The sequence below is a fragment of the Camponotus floridanus genome, unplaced genomic scaffold, assembly GCF_003227725.1.
Source record: "Camponotus floridanus strain SB8 unplaced genomic scaffold, Cflo_v7.5 scaffold155, whole genome shotgun sequence".
NCBI lineage: Eukaryota > Metazoa > Arthropoda > Insecta > Hymenoptera > Formicidae > Camponotus > Camponotus floridanus.
In genome coordinates, this window is record NW_020229276.1 from 51,301 (window position 1) to 75,509 (window position 24,209).

Sequence of the window (24,209 nt, forward strand, 5' to 3'; positions counted from 1 at the left end):
ACGTGACTAATTACGCAAACTGAGAACGGGAATCGGAGGACGAGGGAGATGACCGACTGCGAAATCATACGAAACTTTCTAAATCTTTCGAATTTTCCAGCGAACACGCTCAAATTTTTACTTCAATAATCCTCAAGTGCTTTCAACTCTTATCCAGACAGAGAGACTTCATGAAAACTAAACAAATAATTTCTCTCATAAAAAAAAAATAAATAAATTTTTCTATTTTATCGTTTCGTCGCAATATTGCCGCGATATTGCTGCAATGTAATAATAATTTAATTTATAAAATATTAGTGATTAAATTTATGGGCTATGCTACTTCTTATAATATCTTTATATAACCGGAGGAGAAAAGTTTTGGAAAGTTGAAAAATCAGGTGACCTGCTCTGATAAGAGTTAAAAGCGCGTCGCGTATTTCGTTTAAGTGCACCTTTCGAAAGTCTTTCGCTTTACTTTTGCGTGAAGGCCGCGCAATTAATTATCCCGATAACGAATCGCCGACGGGATAAATTCATCCCTCGGGGTAAAATTTATCGCCACCTGCGTCACGACGTCGTGCATCGTGTATGCGTGTGATGGGCATGCACGTAACGCAATATCGACGCAACGTGTAATTACCAGGCTGGCGAGGCTCGCGTTAGCCCGAGGAAACGAGCCCGTTTGGAAACTCTGACCTCCGCGTGTTATTACGGGGTCGCGGGCCCCGGAAAATGTAGCACGTGTATACAAGGTGTGCGAAAATTCGCCGCGCGTCTCTCTCTTCGTCCCGATTATCGCGCTCGCGAGTCGCGTTGCGCGCTTTTGTCGCAGCTTTTTCGTAGGCGAAAGAATCGCGCCGACAAAATGGCGCTTATAAATTAAACGATCGATCGCTTCTATCAAAAGTTCGACGAGCTTCGACATCGGTAACGACGGCAGTGTGAATATATCGTGATGTATAATCAATGATGAACACAGGAGGGCAGTTCTATTATCTGTGAAAATATCAACTCTTCCGCTTCAAGGACTTTTAATTTTTCGTTTTGCATAAGTCTATCTAGTAATAATTATTGGTCTGTATTAATATTTATTGGATGCTAAAATAATTTAATATTAAGTTTTAACAATGTAAACATAATAACAAGTAATGCAGCGATGTAACATTGTTATATTATGCTAACGTTAGTATTTCTTTCATCAGTACGAAAACTTGTTTCATAAATGTTATTTTCTGCAAGCAAAGTCAGGCAAGAAAAGTCGAAAAAACGAATGCGATTCTTACGGCCTGATTCTTAATCCTGCGGTAACTTTCGAAAGCATTCGATCAAAGGATCGAAAATAACCTTTCCGGTTGACCCCCCTTTTTAGCTGCGCTTTCGCGAGAGAAGAGAGAGAGGGAGAGAATTTTTAAAAAAATTACCAATGTATGAGAAAACAGCGTTTACGTATCCCGTTACGTTTGCTTCGCTCTAAACTGCTCGTTGTGTACGTACCTAAATCACAGCTCATGCTACTAATTACTTATTAAAGGGTATTCCTCTCGATACTCTTCACTTATCTCGCTCTAAGTTATTACCTAAATCTACTCTCTACATACACGGAACGTTCCAAGACCGCCAAGATATCTCTTTGCAGATTCTCTGACCAATTTGAAATCAATCTCTCCAACGATTATGTCGAGCTAAAATTTCAGCTGCTTTCAAATTACTTCTTTTTATTTTAATTTATAAATTTTAAAATTAAAATTTAATAAATTAAATATATTTGATATATTTTATAAATTTTATAAATTTTAAAATTAAAATTTAATAATAGCTTTAATAATTTAATGATAACTTTTATTTTAATTTATAAATTTTAAAATTAAAATAAAAGTTATCGTTAAATTATTAAAGTTATTATTAAATTTTAATTTCAAAATTTATAAATTAAATTTTAATTTATAAAATTTATAAAATATATTAAATTTATAAATTTATTAAATTTTAATTTATAAAAATTGATTATAAAGTGTTCAAAATTGGAAGGACGCGATAAACAAAATGATTTTGGATATTTTCATAATAAGAAATATTTTCATTTTTCAAAAAAGATCGCTTTCCCATCGATAGTAGAAATTTCGATTAACAGACTCGACGGTTTTGAAAACATCCTGTATAATTGTAAAAAGATTTATGTTATAAAAATCATCTTTAACATTAATATTTCGTGGCTATTAAATATAATTAATATCGTCAAGTAGCCTATAAACATTCGTCGCGCTGTCGTCGTCATCATCGTCGCCTGTCATTGTCTTCGTCATTATTGTCATTAAGGGTAATTGGATGATCGTAGGAACAACAATTTCACGGATGTCATGTTAATTTAAAGGGAGTGCGATTAGCCCTCTCTCCATAATTAATTAATTAATAATTAATATAAAAACTCGGCAGCGAGCCGCCTTTAGGATAGATAATCTCGCAAACAAAGATCGGGGTTCTTACATATAATCAACTTTTTAATTAATAACGCTGTCACAGTTTTGCCATATTAAACTCCATTGGCTTCTTGCCATGCGGGATGTCACGGAAAATTATTTCTATCGTTTTCACATAATTCGCAATCGATTCCTTCAACGTTGTGATTCGAATTTGATCTGACAGGAAGTATAATTAAGCGAATTCGAGCTGTTCAAGTACCTGAATAAAATTAATGTCGATGTAAAAAATAATTTAAATTTAAATTGGATTAAATAATTACTGAAGTAATTAGATAAATTTAATTTGAAACGTTAATTTTTACGAATAACAAGTTTACTTAATTAGATTAATTACCTCAGATCCAATTCAAATTAAATCGAAACCTTGTGAAATCAAACAAAATTCTCGGGAAAATTATTCTTCAAGAATTACGTGAGTTAGTTTTCGAACACCCGATACACACACGATGCGCTCATCTAATCGCTCGTCATGGTTCGCTCTTTCTCGCAAGCTCGGCTTGGTGTTTCCATTATGGAAATTATATTCGTATTAAAAAAAAAGAAAAAAAAAATTGGGAACGAAAGAAGAGAAAGCAGAAGCCAGCCACGGTCGCCATCTCTTTTCTGAAGAAAAGAAAAAAAAAAGAAAAAAACACGGACGGATGTGCGCCCGCGCGTCATACCGCGTTCGCGTTTCGCGAACTAACTGGGGGGACTGCAGCCGGTTCCCGTGGGATCCACGGTCACCTGAGTTCTGCTGGCGATAGCGGGGGCCGCGGGGGAGGGGGTCACGTTGGTCTCCGCCGTCGGGCTAGTGTTACCGTTGTTCCCGCCGCCGCTGCTGCCGCTCCCGGAAGTGGCCTGCTGGATACCGGCAGGCTTCTGGGTCACGTGGGTCTGATAGTGCTTGGCCAGGTGGGCCTTCTGGCGGAAGCTCTTGCCGCAGAGCGAGCAGGCGAACGGCTTTTCGCCGGTGTGCGTCCGGATATGCACGTTCACGCTGTACTTGTCCTTGAAGCCCTTGCTGCAGATGCCGCAGTAGTGCAGGGAACGCTCCTTGCGCTGCACGCTTCCGGGCGAGCCGCCGGAACCGCCGGATTGTTGCTGAGTCGCGTTGCTACCGGTATCCGAGCCGGCGCCGCCGTTGCTGGCGCCGTTGGAATTGTTGCGATTGCCGCGTCTAACGTATTTCTTGGGTGGCTTGACCCCCACCCGGGCGGAAGGCAGCTGCAGTTGATTCGATTGCTGTTGCTGCTGCTGCTGCTGTTGCTGCTGGTCGACGTCAGTTCGTTGAGCGGGCTGTTGCTGTAGAACGTCTTGTTGAGCGGCCGTAACCACTGTCACGGTGCTCACCTGACCAAGATCAGCCGGTAACGTGATGGTACCCAGACTCCCGCTCGTTGGGTCCAGCGTATACATCACCGTAGTGGTCGCGGACACGTTGCAGACCGGCTCGAGACTGCAGTAGGACTCTACCACTTCGTTCGCGATGCTCTTTAGCTTCTCATAGTCACCCGGTCGGTAGGTTGTCTGGTCCAGTTGCGAGAGTAATAGGTCCTCGTCGGTGCACGTCTGCATAGAATCCTCTTGCTGCTGCTGCTGCTGCTGCTGTTGCTGTTGATCGGACACCATGAGAGCCGTGTTTGCCGAGACCGGCATCGATATAGCGGATGTTTGCGAAGATGGCGACGACGAGGAGACCGATTGGGCCGACCCGGTGTACAGTTTGCCCTGAAGGGCACTTCTCAGAAGACTCTCGGCGGAGTCCCCGGCTCCCACGGCGACTGCGGCAGCAGCCGCGGCCGCAACCTCCTGTAGATTCTGATCCGATAGCTTCCAATCGTTGTTGTTGTCGCCCGAACAGTTGGCCGAGGACGCGCGTGCACACAGCTCCTTGCTCTCAACGAAGCCGCTGTCATCCGTGGCGTACTGCGATGGCGGCACGGTGAAGCCACGGCCGTCCGGCCCGTGAAACCTATCATTGACACTCCTGGACACATCGCCGCTGGTCTGCTGTTCGTGGTCCTGCTCGCCGGAAGACGGTTCCATGCTCAGAATAGCGTCGAGGTCAAGATTGGGTCGAAGGGACCAGGAATCCCCGGACGCAGGCGCCGGGCTCTTGCAACAGTCCAATGCGTCCATCGAGTTTGCCTCGTTATTCAGCACCGTCAGCGTGTAAATGGCACCGTCCGTATTCTGTCGGTCGTTTGCGGCGCAGCCCGCGCGACCCGAACCCACGGCCTGATGATGATCGTTGGGACCACTGGTCGCCGAGTGAATGACTCCATCGTTGGTGTGCGCGCTCGAGGACCAGCAGTACTTGTTGAGGTCCTCCAATAGGATGTTACACGTTTGCTCCTTGCCATCATCTTCCTGGCCCCAGTAATCGCACTCTGACTGATCCATGGCGGTGGTCTCGCCTCCAGCCGATTGAACGCCTCCGTGCTGTGCACGCACGTGATGATGCGCGTGATGATGATGCTGATGATGGCTCAGCGACCCGGTGATGGTCGAGACAGGCGGTAGCGCCGTCAGCGTGTTGTTGTTGGTTTCCTTGATGAAGGGCGAGCCGCCATGCGAGCCCTCGTGATCCTCGTGGGTCTGCTGAAGGTAAGCACCCATGGTGCGGCAGCCACCGGTGCTGCGATGCAGGAAGCTCTCTTCGTCGGAAACGACCCCGTCGGCCGAGGCGCAGTGCGGCGGCGGCGACACCACGAAATCGAAGAAGTCCGTCTTCGGCAGATCCTCGCCGCCGCCTCCCGGCGCGAAAGCCTCCGTCAGGTCCATGAAGACGATATGCCGCCACTCGTTGTACTCGGTTATCGACGCTTCTCGCTCCAAGTTGGTTTCGTTTATTCGCTCAAATGCGCCGAACGATGTCGATCTGCGCTGAATAGCCTCGTCAAACGCGGCGCCCTCGACTCCGCTTCACTCGCCACCGCATCCTCGGATATCCACGGGTAACCTAGAAGAAAGGGAGGGAGATTAGATGGGCTTTTAATGCGATTTTAATGCAGGCTTCAGCCACTTTGTTCTGGTCTATAGGGTCTATAAAGGGTTGGATATCAATTTTCAAATAGAAATATCTTGAATTTCTCAGAAGCTTTGGACCTCCATTAACTTAACATGAGAAATTAATTTCGAATATATATAATTAATAAGCTTATAATTAATAAATAGCTTATAATTTATAATTAGTAAATATATAATTAATATAATTAATAATTACTAATTTGTTAATTGTTTGCTCTAATTTCAGCGGAAAAAAGTTTAGATTAAAAACTGATTTGACTCTCTTCTACTTCTAGAAAACATTTTTAAATCAAATTATGAACCAAAAACAAATATATTATTATAAAATTATAAATGCCAAAAATATGTTGCAGATAGATTTGAAGTTTCACAAATTTCAAGAATTTTGAAACATTTTGAACACTATTTTTATCGGCACAACATCTTATCCTAATTATATAACAATTATATAAAACAGTTTAAAATGATCGGAAATAAATTAATAACAATATCAATTTGATATTAAACTATTTTCAAAATTAATTGAAATATTCTAGTTTCGAATTTATTGTTTGCAAAATAAGTCTGAAAACGCTCTGACACTCTCTCTCGTATCAAGAATAAAATTTAAATAGTTACAAAATTACAAATCTTACATAATACCAAATATTATATAAATATATATATATATATATATATTTAATATATATATATAATATATATATATAATATATATATAATATATATATATATATATATAATTAATTATTAATTATAAATATATTTTATTAAATATTTTAAATGATTCGAGATAAGATCTGAAATGTTTTATACAAATCATATTACGCAGATTACAAAATGAGTGACAACCGCGTATATAAAACAAGTGATTAATTGTACAAATAACAAATAATTATTATTATGATCGTAAATTCATTCAATGATTGCATCGCCTGATGTTTCTCCTTTTGTTTGTTTGTCCACTTATTTTCATGCCACTCGCGATACTCACACTCGCGAAAATACGATTAATTACGATCGCGCTAATCATCAGAATACAACGATCGCATGGCACTTTACATAGCACTTTCATTAATCGTATATACGATGTCAATTTATATTGCGACAGTTGCATGAAGCCACCATCTGTACTCGACGCAAAAGTCGCACAGTCAATTTACACAACGCTACCTAATGTCCACTAATGAATAGTACACGCACGTATTTTTTACGGCAATTTTACTATCTCTCATTATAATACAAACGAATACAAGTTAAAATTGAAATGAATATTGATTGAAATGAATAAATTAAAATAAATATATACAGTTAAAATTAGAAACATATATATTTCCGCGATAAAAAAAAATGCAACATTTAAACTTATATCATATTCTTCGCCGATTCGCTCGATTTAATTATATCAAATGAATCATCAAAAACAGATCATTCATATATAAACAGGGAATTTGTGGTATGTGATAAATATTAAATTACGAGAATATCAAGCGTGAGATTATATTTTTTTTTATTAATTAAATTCATTGCGATGATTGTCGTGTCAATCTATTTTTTGTATTAATTTATTGTGATATTTAATGACAGAAAAAAATGGAAAATGATATCGTAATTTTGCTCTGATCCACGCGTTTGACATTATACTAATTGAGAATTAATGATAATTACAAAAATTATTTAATCGTGCTGCTTGACAATCTTTAACTATTTGTAAGAAACGATTTTAGCGATTCTTACTTGTCACGATTATATTATACATGTTATTCACCGCGCGCACAACAACAACAGAACGTATGTAAACAGAGAATAATACAATCATACGTCGAACAAAAACATGTGCGGTGGATTTGTTATCATTCACACGCGGCGAAACACTGTATTGTCGCATAACATCTGGAAATATGATGGTGACAAGCACTGAAAGCTTATGAAACGCGATCATTTCATACAGCTTATTGGCTATTCAAACTGCACAATCAATTAATTTTCGCGATTATCACGTCTCAATTAGCCATTAATTCAGCGCGCATTATTAGAGTGCAATTTTGCTGATGTCATATTCGCGCTCTGTCATTAATAAGATCCCGGATACGGAATAGATCGACTCGAGCGTATTTGAAACGCGTTTAATTAACAAGTATAATCCTTATTGATCTCGTATTTTAAGCACTGCGAATTGCGTTTCTTTGGTCGAAATATAAAATAAAGTGAGCGTCGTGTTCAATTAACGTCAGGAGTGCCATGTAAAGTATTACGCGATCGTCTGATATTCTGATAATTAGTGCGCCTGAGATCATAATTAATCATGAATTCGTTTCGTGATTATTATATGAGTGTCAAAGAATTAAAGGAGCGACAATGGACAAACTGACGGGAGAAAAACAAATGAAAAGAAAATGGCGAAGGCATCAGGCGAAGCAGCTATGAGTAATGTATAATTTTTATACATTAATTAATTAATTGCACTAATTAATTGCATGTCACTTATAAAAATATTTGTTTACTTATTTATATAGTGATAATTTATTTTACATTATAGTAATATAATGCATGTAGAATATTCTGTCTTGTTTTGGAATAATTTAAATATTTATTATAAGATTTATAATTAATAATTTATATTTATACATTTTAAAATTTTATTCATTAACTTAATATAACTTTATTTCTTAATTTATTCGTTTATTCATTAAAATTATTCAGAATTAAATTTTTATTTATATCATGTTGTTTAACTTATATATATATATATATATATATATATATATATATATATAAAGATTTTTCGGAAATTTTGTAATTTCCAATATTTAAAAAGACGAATATATAAACATTTAATCGCGATAATTATTTTTTGAAATACTAATTATTTCGGACATTATTTTAAATGATTTAAATAAATTTATATTTTATAAATTAACATTATGTAATGTATTGTGCCGTTATATATCGTGTGAATTAAATTATTTTTTATCTTAATTTAAAAATAAATTCAGAAAATAAATAATCAAAAACTTATTTATTGACGAATATGAAGTTCGGGATTGGTATCTTGAAAGTGATTAATTTAGAAACTATTTTAATATTAAAATGGATTGCGCTGTTGCGCATCGTGTACCGATGAATTAAATTATGTTTTATCTTATATATATATATATATATATATATATATATATATATATATATATAATCTTGAAGTAAGAGTTTAGAAAATAATTGAGAATTCTTATTTGACGAATATGAAATTCGGGAACAGTGTCTTGAGTAGCATCTCGAGAGCAATTAATTATTAATAATTTAGTTATATTACACGCAATATAATTTACTTTTCAGTAATTATATGAATATTGGGGAAAGTGTTTTTGATTATTTTCTAAATATTTATTTCGCGAACAATAAAAGTTAGATTAAAACAAATTAGCAATAAATTAGTATTTAATTATGCCATACATATCTTAAATAGATTTCTCGTGATTAGAATATCAAATTAATAAGAGCTTTGAATATATATCAAAGTAGATAGAAAAACCACAGAGTTTATCAACGAAAGATAATTTAAATCGATTAATAACCTAAATCATTTGTATATAAATTTTTGAAACATAATATATATTATAATAGGATATTCATTAATGAGGAGATATTACGTTCTTTAATTTGATTTTGTGATCTTGATTGATTGATTTTAATCTTATTTTCGATATCTTGTAGCCATTTTTAATATAAAATCGTATTTTTTGACGTTATATCATAGCTCATAAATGCAGTCTTCTCTTAATGTTCTTCAGCATAAAAAGTAATAATAAATAACATTTTTTATAAAATTTTTTTATATAATAATATTAATATTTATAACATGTTTTTATATAATAATATTATAATAATGATATTAATGATATCATAAATTCAACAAGAAGGAGCGGAAGGGGGAAAAGAGTTTCTGATCTTTTCCAATCTAAAATCCCAGCTTCCACTTTAAAAATCCCATAATATCAGTGACATTCTAGCAGCATGAATATAATTGATGATTTTTAGGAATTATTTTTAAAAATATTAAAAGTTGCTTTTGAAGTTCTTTTTGACGTTTTATATATATTTTATTGACAATATAATATACAATATAATATAAACAATGCATAGTATTTTTAGATATTAGATTTTTAGATTATTTTAGAAGTATTTAACTTTTTCTTGTTCGAGTCTCGTGCAATATGTAAAAAAATGACATACTGCTCCTCACGTAATCGTCTGAAATAAAAAAAAATCGATCTAATTTCATATATTTCGTAGGATATTTTTGATACTAAATCAAATTAAAATTAAAAAAATTTAATGTCTTCCAGATCTTCAAGGAATGGAATTTCAGCAAAAATGAAATATCTAAAATTAAAATAACATTACTTTTTTCTAATAAAATTATTCCTAATAAATAATTTTATTATTTCTAATAAAATTATTACGAATTTAAATTTTATTTCTAATAAAATTAAAATTCATCCCCAAAATATTCAACGGAATAAAACCATAATATAATAGTCCGAGTTTTCTTTTTCAAACAATAATACCCAAGGAACAGCATATTGAACCGCGCATTTTCGAACAACAAATAGCTAAAAATCCAAAATATAAAGATATGACGTGCCGTTTGAACGTCAATAAATTGATATTGATAAATTTAATTTTCTTCAAGGAAGAAAATCCCCATTTTTCTTTCTTCTTACGCTGATTCTTCAATTTTTTCGTACGCTGCTAGAGCGACACTCGGGCGCTCGGACATCCGGGAGCGGCTGCGATCAATTGTTGCTCGCGCGGCCGGCGTTGTTGGCATTTAGCACGAGCGTGAGGTTCGTTCTGCACGTCTACACTGTATTAATTTGGTACAGTGCGTTGCCGCGGCATTGCTTATCCCTAAGCGAGCGCGGAAAAGAAGTTGCGCAAGCAAGCGTTGCTCATACCACTCGTACACGCGCGCCTAGTCCTTTACTATCTCTATCTCTACCTCTCCTTCTTTCTCTCGTGTCCCGCATCTATCTCGCTAGAGCGAATTTATACACGACCACGGTGCGTTCCCACGCCTTAGAGCATGCGAGAGAGCCCTGCTCTTGGAGCAAAACCGCGCGCCAAACGATCCGCGCGTGTAACCGATGTAACCGAAGCGAAGCGCGCGTCGCGAGAAAACTCTAGGAAAATCTAGGTCGCCCCCTGCGACGCCATTGTGCGCGTTTATCGGTTAATGACAAGCAACACGAGGAAAGTAGCGCTACGAAACGACGGGGAGCAAGGATTCCAGATGCCTCCCGAGAGATAAAGGCTAATTAAATCGGCGAATTGAAATTCCGCAATTTAAAGGGTTATGTCTAATCATGAAAGTTAAAAAAAGATTTTAACAAAAGGTTTAAGAAAATTTTATATTTAAATAATAAGAAAATTTTATATTATACGAAACGACGGGGAGCAAGGATCCGAGATGCCTCCCGAGAGATAAAGTTGCGGCTAATTAAATCGGCGTAATTCAATTTCCGTAATTTAAGGGGTTATGCCTAATCATAAAAGTAAAAAAAATTTTAACGAAATGTTTGAGAAAATGTTATATTTAAATAAAAAGAAAATTTTATATTTTATAGTTAAATTTTATATTTATATTTACAAAATGTTTAAGAAGATTTTATATTTAAGAAAAATCGATTTTTTTTATATTTTATTGAAGTATATCGTATTGAAAATATTTCCTCAAAGTTTCAAATTAATCGAAATTACAAATTGACGGAGTTGTAAGTGTATGTTTCATGAAGCGACAGAATGTATAACTTTAAAACACGACTATTAAGCTTCAGCTCCGATGTTTTGAGGGCTATCGAGCCAATATATAAGGATTTAAATAAATTAAAATTATATTGGCCTGGAATAGATGATTCTGTGTAAATTAGAAAATTTGCATTTTATTTAAAAATAAACTTGACACAAATCTTAAACGCGTTTTTCTCGAAATCACTCTTTCAAAGTCGGTGAGCAAAATATTTCGAAAACCGTTACACCGATTTGCTTGAAATTTCACAGGCTTCTTCTACATATAAAAATCTAGTAGACGAATGAAGGATTTTGTTTTTTAATGAATACTTTTTTTTTACTTAATAAAAAATGAGCTTTTTAAGTCGAAAAAGAATGTCTTAGTGTCAAATGGCTGCCATTTTGTCCCAAAACAATTTTTCGATTAATTCTTCATTTATCTACTAGACAATTTCGTACATTAACTACAGTTTATCGAATTTTTCATATCGGATGAATCAGCTTCAAATAGCACTGCTCATCGCGCTTTTCAAAAAAACAATATCCGGGAAAATAGTTATAACTTTTACAATTTTTAATATTTTATTTAAAAAAAAAAAATATGATAACATCCTTATTATTTGTGCTTTTGAATAAAAACTGATTTGTAGAAAAAAATTATTACACTTTTCAACAAAAATTTCCAAACATCATATTTTTTGGTCTGCTAACTAGGCATAATCCCTTAAAGATTTTTTGGAATAAAAATCACAGAGATATTTAATTATTTCAAACGAAACATTAATGGAATACCTGAAATATATAAGTTCGATCCCGAATTAATTGAAACTTTAAAAAATTTTGAAAATTATAATCCGAGAAAATCCGGCGAGAATTTCGATGATCGCTGAAAAATCCGGTCCTAGGAGCCACAACGCGATTGTTCCCCCCAGCGATCTTTCCCCCTCCGTCGATCACTTGTGCAACGCGATCTAGTTTCGAGTAGTCTCTCGCGGGGAAACCAGGAACGCGATCGGCGAGCATCGCGTTTGAGCAACTCGTCGCCTGGAGGAAGTCGGATCGTGAAGTTCGACGATCTCGCAACGATTCCGAGGAAAAAGATCGGGCAGGGGAGGAAGGGGGAGAGGGAAGGTGGGCTCGAGGGGGATCGAGGCTCGATCGAGGGGCTCCCTCGCGATCCACGCGCGGAAGATCGATCGAACGGGCTAATGAGGCCCAGCCCGATCACGACGATTTCGCCGATTCTGCGAATTCATTGACGATCGCCGAAGCGGCCGAACGGCCCCGCTCTCCGACCGATTATTTTCGCTCCTCTTTCATTTTTTTTTCTCGCCTGTTTTCTTTATTCTTCAGACGGTCGGTCGATTCTCAATTTCGGCTTCGCCGAACGCGAAATTTCGAGTATTTATTTGAATGATATTATATTTAGAACGCACACGACACAAACATTAATTTTTTTTTCAGCTTCAGAAGATTATCATTGAGCTAGTTGTATGCTTTACGTTAATAAACTTTGAATTAATTAGCAGTTTAGTATTTAATATCGTCAATAACAAATAATTTTTTTTTTAATTTTTAAATTAACATTCGTATTAATTATAGTAAATTAATCATTTTTTTTCGCAAATATATAGACATATTATGAATTTTTACACATACACAATTATTTCAGAATTGTCAATTCAAAGCTATTATTTACCGATCATTTTTTCATTCGGATAATTTTATACTTTTAATCCTTTTTTTCGTAAATTTATTTTTCATAAATTTATCATAATTTATTTTAGCGTAAATTTTGGAAATAAGAAAGACTTTTAAAAAAGGCAAAACTTTTTTTAAATCTTTATAAAACTTAGAGGCTCCAAGTGCCAGCTCTTGAATATCGGAATTGGTATCAAATATTAAAATTGAACATTTTTAATATTCGATTCGTACAAAACTTATTCAAGAAATTTAAAAATTTTTTTTAAATTTAAGGAAATGGATTTTAAAGAATAAATCATTGCGCGAGCATCAATGGCAAAATTTTTTATGTATCCAAATTGTTGAAAATAAAAAACTCTTCTTAAAGTCTGGCGAATCTTCGGAAAAGGTGGTTTTCGGAGTGAGTTTCTGGACGAAATAACGTCACGTTCGCGCAGGGTTATTTGCGCGTAACGTGGCATCTCCCGGATGCTTCCCGGTAAAAGAGGCCAAGGATCTTTTCGTGCTGGGAACAAGAGACCATCGGGCATTCGGGTTCAATCGATCGATCGAATTTCGCGGCGAAAAGAAAAGAAAAGAAAGAAGCCGAGTCTCGATCTTGGCATGAAAAAAAAACGCGCCCCGTTCCTCGTCATCGGCCGCATCTTTTTTCATCCTCCTTTCGCGCTGGACGTAAGCAGGAATTGGTAAAATTTTACGAGCGCCTTTATACGCCGTAATAACATGCCCGCGGTCGAATTTTATCGCTTCATTTGGTCGAGATATAATTTCCCGCAACGTCACGTGTCTTCCTCTTTCTTTCCGAGTGATTCATCCCGCGAGTTTCACATCCAATTTGATATCCTCTCTCTCTCTTTTCTCCCTTTGAATCTCAAAATTTAAGACGCTCAGAAGAAAAGAAACGCGTTTGTTTTGATAGAAACGTCACGAGATTTCTCGCTGTCGTGTCATAATTAACACTCTCGGACCGGGATTTCGTCAATTTGCGCAACGCGACGACACGAAGCTGAGAGAGTACGAAAGTTTTTAGATTTTCGAGTCCCCGGAATCTTGTTAGAAAAAAGAATATGAGTGAATGCGGTGGGAAACGCAAAAAAGCGCGCATTATCCTCGTTGCGAAACTCGGCCGCGAGGCCGGCGTTTATGTCGTCGAAGCGAAACGCGAGCGAGTTATATCGGCGAGCTGGTTGCAAAACCCCCGTGACGGGGCTGAGCAGGGGATGGCGAAGAAATGGAAACGCTGCGAGGGAATCGGAGGGATAGTCGCGATCGCGAAGTGATATCGGACAAATGAAGCAATAAAGTCCTCTCCAGCGAGCGAGCTAAGAAAGCCGGCGATGCTGTCCGAGAATTATGATGTAACGGTGTGTTCGCCGAGAGAAACAAACAGGTTCAGTAGGGAAGACACGACGAGCAGGTATTAATAGAGCATTTACTCGCCGGAGCGAATAGATTGCGAAGAAATTGGAACGCGTTGCGTAACTAGACATTGCGTTCGCACAGAGGAGGAAAAGGAAGTTATCGGGTCACGATGTATACCTCTCTCATCGGATTCCGAGTCAGGAAATTTGGATACGTAAATGGTAAAAAATTTTACCATTGATGCTCGCGTGACGATTCGTTCTTTAAATTTTTTTAAATAAGTTGAATTTTGTAAATTTTTTTAAATTTCTTAAATAAATTTTGTATGAATCGAATATTTGAAATTTTCAATTTTTAGTCTACTCCTTGGAAAACTTGGAATTTTCAAGAATTTTTTTATACCTGAAAATCGAAAAATTATCGTGGAATTTTATTGGAATTTAAGAAATTTTTTTTTAATTTTTAAATTATTTAAAATATATTATAAATAAACATCTATCTCTGTTTAAATATTCAACGTTTTGACAAAATATTAAATGTGCAACATATATTTCTTATTTTTAATAATAAAGAAATGATAATATTATATGCAAATGAAAAACCTAGTTTATCTTTTGCAGAAGATATTTAATTTCTTTAGTACATTTGCAAATCTAATATATAAGTGGGTTCTGTTTTTCTCATGAGTGAAAAATATTAAAAAACATCCATGATAAAAAAAACTTATTTTAAAAAGTTGTAAAAAATCTTTAAAATATTTTCTTTATCTAAAATTTTTAACAAAAATTCTTGAAAATTCAGGGAATTTTCAGGGCATTTTTTTCCAAGATTTGAGTAGACATTTTGCAAGAGTTTTAATTTTATTTTATTTTATGATACATTTGTCTAAAGTCAGTGTTTTCACTAGTAATAAAGTATCACGTTATAAGATGTAAAATAAATATTAGAATTTTCATTGATTTATCCCAAGATAAATTTAAATGTCTTAGAGATATTAATATCTTGAATCTTCGATAATCGCACGCAAGAGATGATGTAAAATCCTATTCAAAGAGCAGCGGCATTCGGCTCGCGGACAAAATCGAAATATTTCGGGAGTGTTTTATGGCTAGTTTTACTGCCTAGCCATTTCGAGAAGATAGCCTTTTAAACCCACGGCAGCTTTCTCTGTCGTCGTTCCTCGCGCGCAATTAAAGGAGTCGATTCAATTAAAAAAAAGAGAAAAAATTATGGAACTGGCCGGGCAATTAAGGGGGCAAGTCCGCTTAACCCACTTACCGCAAACAATTAGATGCGAGAGAGTCGAGAAAAGAAAGAAAGAGAGAGAGAGAGAGAGCGAAGGAAAGAGAGAGAAAGAAGGATGATTAAAAGTCAAGTTTACCGGTCACGGAATTTTAATCCGCCGAATCTCGCAAAAAGACAACGCGACATCTCAGAGTTGTTTACCGCAGCGCATTTTTTTCTATTGTATATAATTTCGATAAATATTTTATCAGTTTCTTTCCTCAATCTTTTATATATAATTCGAATAACTTGAAAATGAATCGGACAAGTTTCTTCAAATTAATCGGATAATTTATTTACGACTTTATTTAATATTGTATTCTATTAAATCTGTTGGTGTAGTCATTAATTATAACTTAGTTCAACAAAAAAATCATTTTTTTCGAACATGCGAAAGAGAGAATAGATAGTTTCTCGTAATATTTTTTTTTATATCTATTATGTCTTTTTCGTTATATTTATTTTAAACTCAAAGTTTTTTCAGATCGCTGAATACGAACCAGATGTAAAAAATTAATAAATTCAAAATAAACAAAACATACAAAATACATAAACATTTCTGCAGATATATATAAATTTTATTTTGACAAAAATTCGGTTATTTGTAATTTTAACCGCCATTTTAATTCGCCATCGATATATTTTGCTGTTTTAAATCTGTTTTAAATCAATTTTGATATCACAGATTCATCTCTCTTTCTTCAGTGAAAAATTAAATTTAAATAAACTTGAAAACAATTTTGTAGATTCTCATAATTTAATTTACAATTTTTTTTACAATATATTCCATCTTGAATCCTCAACGTCTTATTAAGTGACACAATCAACACACAAGCACAGGACACAAACACAGGATTCTTATGAGAGTTAAAAGTCCCAACAATATATTTAATTTTAATAGCAAGAAAACTTCTCCAACATTTAAAACATGATAAAAATAGTGCATTTTTACTAAACTAAAAATTTTTTCAAAATTGTGAATGACAAACGTGATGGAGGAATTTAAAGGCTAAAATATCGTATTCAGGGTAAAAAGAAACTATGATTATATATTGTTATCTTTCTTGTATACTTTTTTGTTGAGCTTCGTAATTTATTTCCTAATTTAATGCTCTCTATATTTGATACACACTACTCGTTATCCATTTAATATTACACAAGTAATTTATAAGCAATTTATAGTGTCTCCCTCTCTCGCTCTCTCTGCCCCATGTATATAGAATTGGGCGTGTTCTTGACACGTGTACTCGCACGTGACGTTATTATGGCGTTATTCAGATTATCGGCATCGTGACAGGGAAGTACAACGCTTTATACACACATTATTGGCCGTTTAAGGGGCAAATGATAATGTCAGTTCGAATCCCTCCTGTCATATCTTTCTCTCTTAACGCGTGGTCGCTCTTAATCGACGGCTTTACGATCGGGTTGCTTGAAAATTCAACGGTCCGGCTCTCCTAACAGTAAAACTGTCGTTCAATTACCTGCATAGATGTGTCTAATGATTGGCCGTGTGACGGATACACGTTATCTCGCGGATACGACGGGAAATTATCCTGCTGCGACAAGCGAAACTACTTGCGAACGGCTAATAACGGATTGCACACTGTAGACGTTCTGTTCCATGGTGTTACACGCCAGGTATCGAGAAGCTAATATATTCTCCCCTACGAAACCAGTTCACTATAATATTATCGTATTAAGTATTCGATACCTTATGAAGTGACCAAAAAAACTCGACGACTTCTTATTAAATTGTAATATTATAAACAGAATCTCTTGCCAACGAATGCTTGTTAATCAAGTTAATTTTAGATGTTTCTAGAATTTTTATAGAATTATTTATAAATTTTTTTATAATTTTATAGAATTTTTTATAGAATGTTTTTATAATTTTATAGAATTCTTTTCTTAACAAAAATGTAGCATTTTTCCTCTAATTCTTATTTATATAAATCTCAATCTTTTTCCGATTTTTAAAAAAATAAATTAAAATCTCAATCTTTTTTCGATTTTTAAAAATAATTATCGAAAAGCTAATATATTCTCCCCTACAAAACCAGTTCACTATAATATTATCGTATTAAGTATTCGATATCTTGTGAAGTGACCAAAAAAACTCGACGACTTCTTATTAAATTGTAATATTATAATATAACGTAAATGCAGAGTCTCTTCCCGTAAAACCAACGAATGCTTGTTAATCGAGTAATTTTAGATGTTTTTAGAATTTTTATAGTATTATTTATAAATTTTTTTATAGAATTTTTTTTATAATTCTATAGAATTTTTTTCTTAACAAAAATGCAGCATTTTTTCTTTAATTTTTATTTATATAAACCTCAATCTTTTTCCGATTTTTAAAAAAATAAATTAAAATCTCAATCTTTTTCTAATTTTTAAAAATTAAATTAAACTATATCTAATTAAGCTAAAATTAATCGATTAATGGCAACGAGGAGGGAAGAATGTTCGCATCGAATGAAACAATGTCGGAATAAACGAGTAAGAATTGAGGGGAAAAAACGGACTTCTTGCGCAAAAACCGGAAAAATTTCACCGGAAAAAAAAATCACCGCGGAGAAAGGATGGGAAAAAAATTCGGGAACAGAGCGAGGCGCAAGAGACATAAATCGCGAAGCGCGCAAAGAAGATGTGACCAGCAGACAGCGTGCGAGAAGGCGAATAAATAATATCGGACGCGGCGCTGCGAAAAAAAAAAGAAAATAATAAATAAGCAAGCGACGCGAGAGAGAGAAGACGTCGGACTCTTTTGACGTCGTGTCTCTCTTCACATTCTGCGCGAAAAGAGGTAGAAGCGGATGCTCGGCCCAATTCCCGCTGCACACGCGCGTAAAACGCGCTGAAACACTTTTCGCGATCACGCGCCACGCTACACTTACGAAATCGGCGGCATTGTTGAATCGAGAGAGGAGGGAATAAATGGAGATCGCCTCCGATAGAAGAGAGAGAGAGGGAGGCGGACGAAGGAATAAGACATTGACTTGTATCCTCTCTTTAATTCTCCTTTAATCATCCAAATTTACAATTTCTTTCTGAATTTGTAATTTGTGCTCGTCAAAATCTAAAAAAATTTGAATATTCTGATATATGTGTAATATAAGTATATACAAGAAAGAGAGAAAGAGAGAATTAATTATTATATTATTAAATCTAAACTAAATAGAATTTAAATATTTTAACAATAATATATATAATTATAGAGAGAGAATAAGAAGAGAAATGGAGAGGTAATTGTTACACCATTAAATTTATAATAAATAAAATTTTTAAATATATTTAACATTCTACAATAATTACGATATATTACAAGAGGAAGACAGAACTAATTATTATCTCATTAAATCTATGCAAATGGAATTTTTAAATATATTAAACATCTTGACACAATAATATATATAATTACAGGGAAAGAGAAAGAGATAATTATTATTCTATTAAATCTATATCAATAGAATTTTTTTAAATATATTAAACATTTTAAATATATTTTTTAAATATATTAAACAGTTTTGACAGTAATATACAGGGTATCCCAGACTTAACGAATCAGCCGACAGAATATATATAATTAATAATATGTATATATAATTAATAAAAAGAGAGAGTGAGAAATAATTATTATATTATTAAATATTCAGGATATTAAATATATACACACTTATACATGGAATTTTTATAAATATTTTGTTTTATATTTAAAAAAGATATATTTCTCTCTCTTTCTGTTCATTTTGTTTTCCCTCAAATTCAGTTCGATGCATGAATAAGGAGCGAATTTTCCTGGCTAAATATGAAAGTCGACTACCATGGAAAATAGCCGGCGGAACGATAACGCAATTGCGCGGATTTACAAACAAAGCCGCGCTGCGTTTTTACAACGAGACCAACATTTTAAAGGCGCGGCTATCCCGACGAATTTGCCTCCCCGTATTCTTTCCGCGCTATCGCGAAATTCATCAAAACTAGAAAACGCATTTGCATCGCAGCGCGTTGCACGCGCGCATTTCGCGGTTTGCATTAAATCCCGTTAGAAAACGATCCGCGCGGCGGCCCTCGATTTCGAGAGGATGAGATGCTGCAAATTTTCTCGCACTTGCCGCCTTTATCTTGTCACGTTGGCGGAAGATTTCTCTCTCTCTCTCTCTCTCTCTCTCTCTCTCTCTCTCTCTCTCTCTCTCTCTCTCTCTTTTTTAGGTGCAGCTGGAGAGATAGCTCGCAGTTGCAGTCATCTTTTGGAATTTTAAGCTATTTAGGACAGCGTGTATTCTCTCCCTCTCTCGCTCCTTTTCTTTCTCTATCTACTGTAGTTTAATCCGCGCTGCATATCCGTCACGTTGCATATCGCCTCGTTGCACTTTTTCACAGCTCCGTTCGTGCACGAAACAGAACACGATGGATCGTTATCAGAGGTACACTGTTTAGAATAGCAGAATAGGTCATCTGGAAATTTTAAGACACGCAGATACAATCTCAAAGTTGGTAGCAGACCCGAAGTGCATTGTTGCAGAAAAAATAAAAAAAAATAAAAATATTAAAACGTAAATTCAAAACGTACAAAATGCAAAATGCACTCGGGCAAAATATATTTTCATTTTGCGTGAACCTTATATATTTTACAGATACAAATCAGGATTTTTTTTTAAATTGTAAAAATCGTTTCTGAATTTCTTCCTTTTTTTAAAAATACTTTATATATTGTTACTTTATATATTACTTTATATATTGTTTAAATAAAATAAATCTCGGTTTCTTTTTGTTGGTCCATTACTTTCTAGGAGGACGGATTAGCTAATAATTTACATGTTATTTCTAATTAATTAATTGAAATTAATTATTTATAATTTGTTTCAATTCTATATCAATTCTGATTAATCCAAAGCGAAAAAATTAGATTGTTTATTTCACTTTCGTATGTATTTTCTCAGTTTAATATTTTACTTTGCCCCGTACACGGAGCGAGAACGGCGTCGTTATGCGTTGCGTCGCACGTGAGAAAAGGGGGACGCCGGTTGCGGGGGTTTGCATCGAGCACGTGCGCGGCCGACGATGCATCCTTGTCGCGTTTAGAATGCGTTTCATCCGTTACCGGGCGATTTCCATATTCGTATGGGAAACGGCGAGCGAGCAGGTTTTTCGAGTCCCTCTCTCTCTTTTTCTCTCTCTTTCTCTGTCTCGCTTCGCTCGCTCGGCTTCAACGAGGCTGATGCGATACACGCTCGTGCATCAGGACTGCTCCTTATTCCGGGGTTCCGGGAGATGCTTTACGTAACCGATGCAGGTCGCGATGTCAACGTATTTTTAATCCTGCGAAGGAGAACAGGACGGGAATAACATTCTTTTTTATGGAATAGCAACGAATTTCCTTCCTCTCTCTAAAGTGCACACATTCGTGGCAGAAATATATATAAATATAAAAAGAGAAATTGAAATATATATCGAGTAAATTAATACAGTGAATATAAAGAAGTGAGAAGGAAGAAAATAATATAAGTGAGGGAAAAGTTAATTTTTTTTTTTTTAGAAACTTAGATTTTATTTTCCGCTCTTATTCTCGAGGACCGCGTATTCATAAGTCGACGTTTAAATCAGCACGTGTTGTCAGTAAGTCATTATGAGAGTTTTTCGAAAGATGTCTTCGCCAACTTTTCAACCACTTTTGACAGCCGAGTTTCTCGCACGCGAAGTGCGTGCATATCGAGTACCTGGCGGGCGTTCTGAGAGAGATGCCGGTTAAGTAATTTAAGTAAAGATACAAATACACTCGACGAGAGACTCGAGATAAACTATGCCGAGGGAATCATAACCGCGCGGCGGATCGAGTGGGCTTCTCGCTTCGTGGAGCAATGTCTGAGTACGCTCGGTAAATTGTCTTCTTTATGGGCCGTTAGGCGAGCGCGGATAGTAGGAGTGCCTTTTTAAACAGCCGTCTGTGTTTTTTAAACGAACCGCACCGACCAACAAAAGCCTGTAAAATACGCGCCTCGATAAGCACCACTCGATCCTTGGATCTTTCAATCAAAGCGAAAGAACCTCGTATCTTTAAGTAGGATTATCTGTCAATTCTTTGCGAAGGCTCGCAAAATATTGAAGATATTAAACATTAACGTCGTCGTCAAGATTTAAAAATTTTATTCAAATAAATCACATTTTATACAAATAATTTTATTTTAATATAAGTAATTTTTTATAAAAATAATTTTGCAATTTTTTTATAGAAATAATAATTTTTTTAATTTTTTATAAAAATTTCTACAAAATTCAATTAAAATATATATAACTTGGAATAATATTTTAAAACTGTATCAAAAGTGAAGTAACACATGTGTCACAAAATTAAAATGATTAGTTAAAATATCACGATTATTTAAAATCGCCTCGAAATAATTTATTAAAATTAAAATTTATTAAAATATAATTTAATTATATAATAATAATATATATTAAAATATAATCTGAAAATAAATAAAATTCCTAAGAATTTGAGTTTTAGGAGCGGCCAGTCCTCTTTGCATCACGAGGTAATTATAATTAAGATAGATGACGCGTTCCGACATAATTCGTGAAGGACATTAGCTTCGGAGCGCAATAATTTTCGGGATTCAAGTCGCTCGTTGCAAGCCGGGAGCTAATTAGTAATTAGCAATTAGGCCCACGTACAAAGCGCGGACCAAGATGATTTTCTAGACCATTGTGGACTGAAATTGTCGCGTTCCATCTTAATCGTCCGCCGTTTCGTGTTGGAAGCAGCCTTTGTACACGCCTTCATAGTAATTCGAGCACGCAGTCGAGATGGAAGCTCTTCTCTCCATTTCTCAATAATTATCTCAGAATTGTTCTCTCAAAAAATAATCACGCTGGAAGCAAAGTGTCTGCAACAGACGTCAAGTTGTTGTCTCTTGGTAACAACATTCCGCGTATTAATGAGCATACATAATTAACATTAATATGTTGAATGTCACTAAAGGATATAACAACATTTGAATTTACCTAGAATTTAAAATTCAAATCAGAATTTATTTAGAAACACTCTCGATAATATTTTTATTTATAGCACTATATGATATACATCAGAAATTCCATGCTCCAAGTTGCAACATGCAACTTTATAGGCACTAGACTAGCTATGATATCATACACTGAATCTTAAAACAATATTGATTTTATGTCGATGATTCTTACAGAATTTCTAGAGAAATAAATATAAGAGAGAAAGAGAAATAGGTGTGTCTATTCTCTGGAAAACTTTCAGAAACTTTAAAGTATGATATAAAAATAAATTAAATTCTTAAAAAATTTCCAAAGATTTCTTTTGTATTTTCTTCTGGAAAAATTAGGAAATTTTATTAGAAAATGAATACGAAAAAAAATTTATATATTTTAGAAAGTTGCATCAGAAAAATCTTGAAAATATTTTCTTTATCTGTGGAATTTTAAAGAAAGAAAAACCGAAAGATCAGAAATTTTTTTCACAAAATTCGAATATATGTGTAAACACTCCCCTGAGGGAAAATTTAAGAGAGAGCTTTCGAAATCATTTTATATACAACATATTTTCCTAATATGTGATATTTTATATCGAAATAAAATTTTGACAACGTGTTATATATTCATATTTATTTTATATCGCGTTTTTTATTAATTCTAATACATTGTTACTGTTGCTAAACGATTGCAATCGCGGTGAGATCAAAAGAATTTTCTCTCTTGTTTTTGCGAAATCCTATTTAATCGCTGTGAAGATGCGTGTAACGTTTATATTTGTTGCGTGTGCGTACGCAAGCCAGCCATGTACGAGACGACGGAAGTCATCCAGCAGTAACGCGACTTAGCATTGTAATTAGTCCTGGTTACGAATCTTATTTCCCCGTTTTGTTTCTCCCGATTAACGATCTCTCTTCCGAGAGTCGAGCAACGCTCCGCTCCGGCAGCGCCAAAATCAGAGAAAGCGGAGCGTTATTATGTCCGATGCTTTAATTGAACGCGTTGGAATTTCGGGAAATCGCCGTCAAAGATCCGTAGACTCGCTTTCTTCGTCTCGTTTACTTCTCGCGCAAGAAATTCTCTCGCTTCGCGAAATGATTTCTAAAATATCCCATCGGATTACACGATTAACATCAAGGAAACAATTGACATAATTAATCGTGATTTGCGAAATGTTGTTTGCGCAATTATTATGCAGACAAAATATTCAAAAAAGTTGAAAGATTTAAGATCTTCCAATTTCGCATTTTGTAAAAATATTTAATTTTTGGAAATACATATTATTTTATATTTTATATTATATAATTTATATGTTATATAATTATATAATTTATATAATTTATATTAATGTTATATAATATTATGTAATATTATATATTAATATTATATAATTTATATCAATTATATTATTATATAATATTATATATTAATTGATATAATTTATATAATGTATTTATAGAGATATTTTATATATTTTATTTACAAATTAATATGAAAAATATAAAAAGCGAGAGAGAGATCATTTCATATTTTAATTTCTATGAATTCAAAAACTCTCTGGCATCTCCAAAAATTTTTATTTTTCTATAAATTTAT

At 34.7% G+C, this 24,209-nt stretch overlaps 1 protein-coding gene across 1 annotated transcript in view; it reads right to left on the bottom strand.

Moving 5' to 3' along the window:
• Positions 1-2,196: 2,196 nt before the first annotated feature.
• Positions 2,197-24,209, bottom strand: part of LOC105252005 (sal-like protein 1) — a 51,980-nt gene continuing 29,967 nt past the window's right edge. The window contains exon 2 of the mRNA XM_011259162.3: positions 2,197-5,406. Coding sequence (XP_011257464.1) covers positions 3,144-5,228 — 2,085 coding nt within the window. The 5' untranslated portion in view covers positions 5,229-5,406 and the 3' untranslated portion in view covers positions 2,197-3,143. The remainder of the gene's footprint in view (positions 5,407-24,209) is intronic.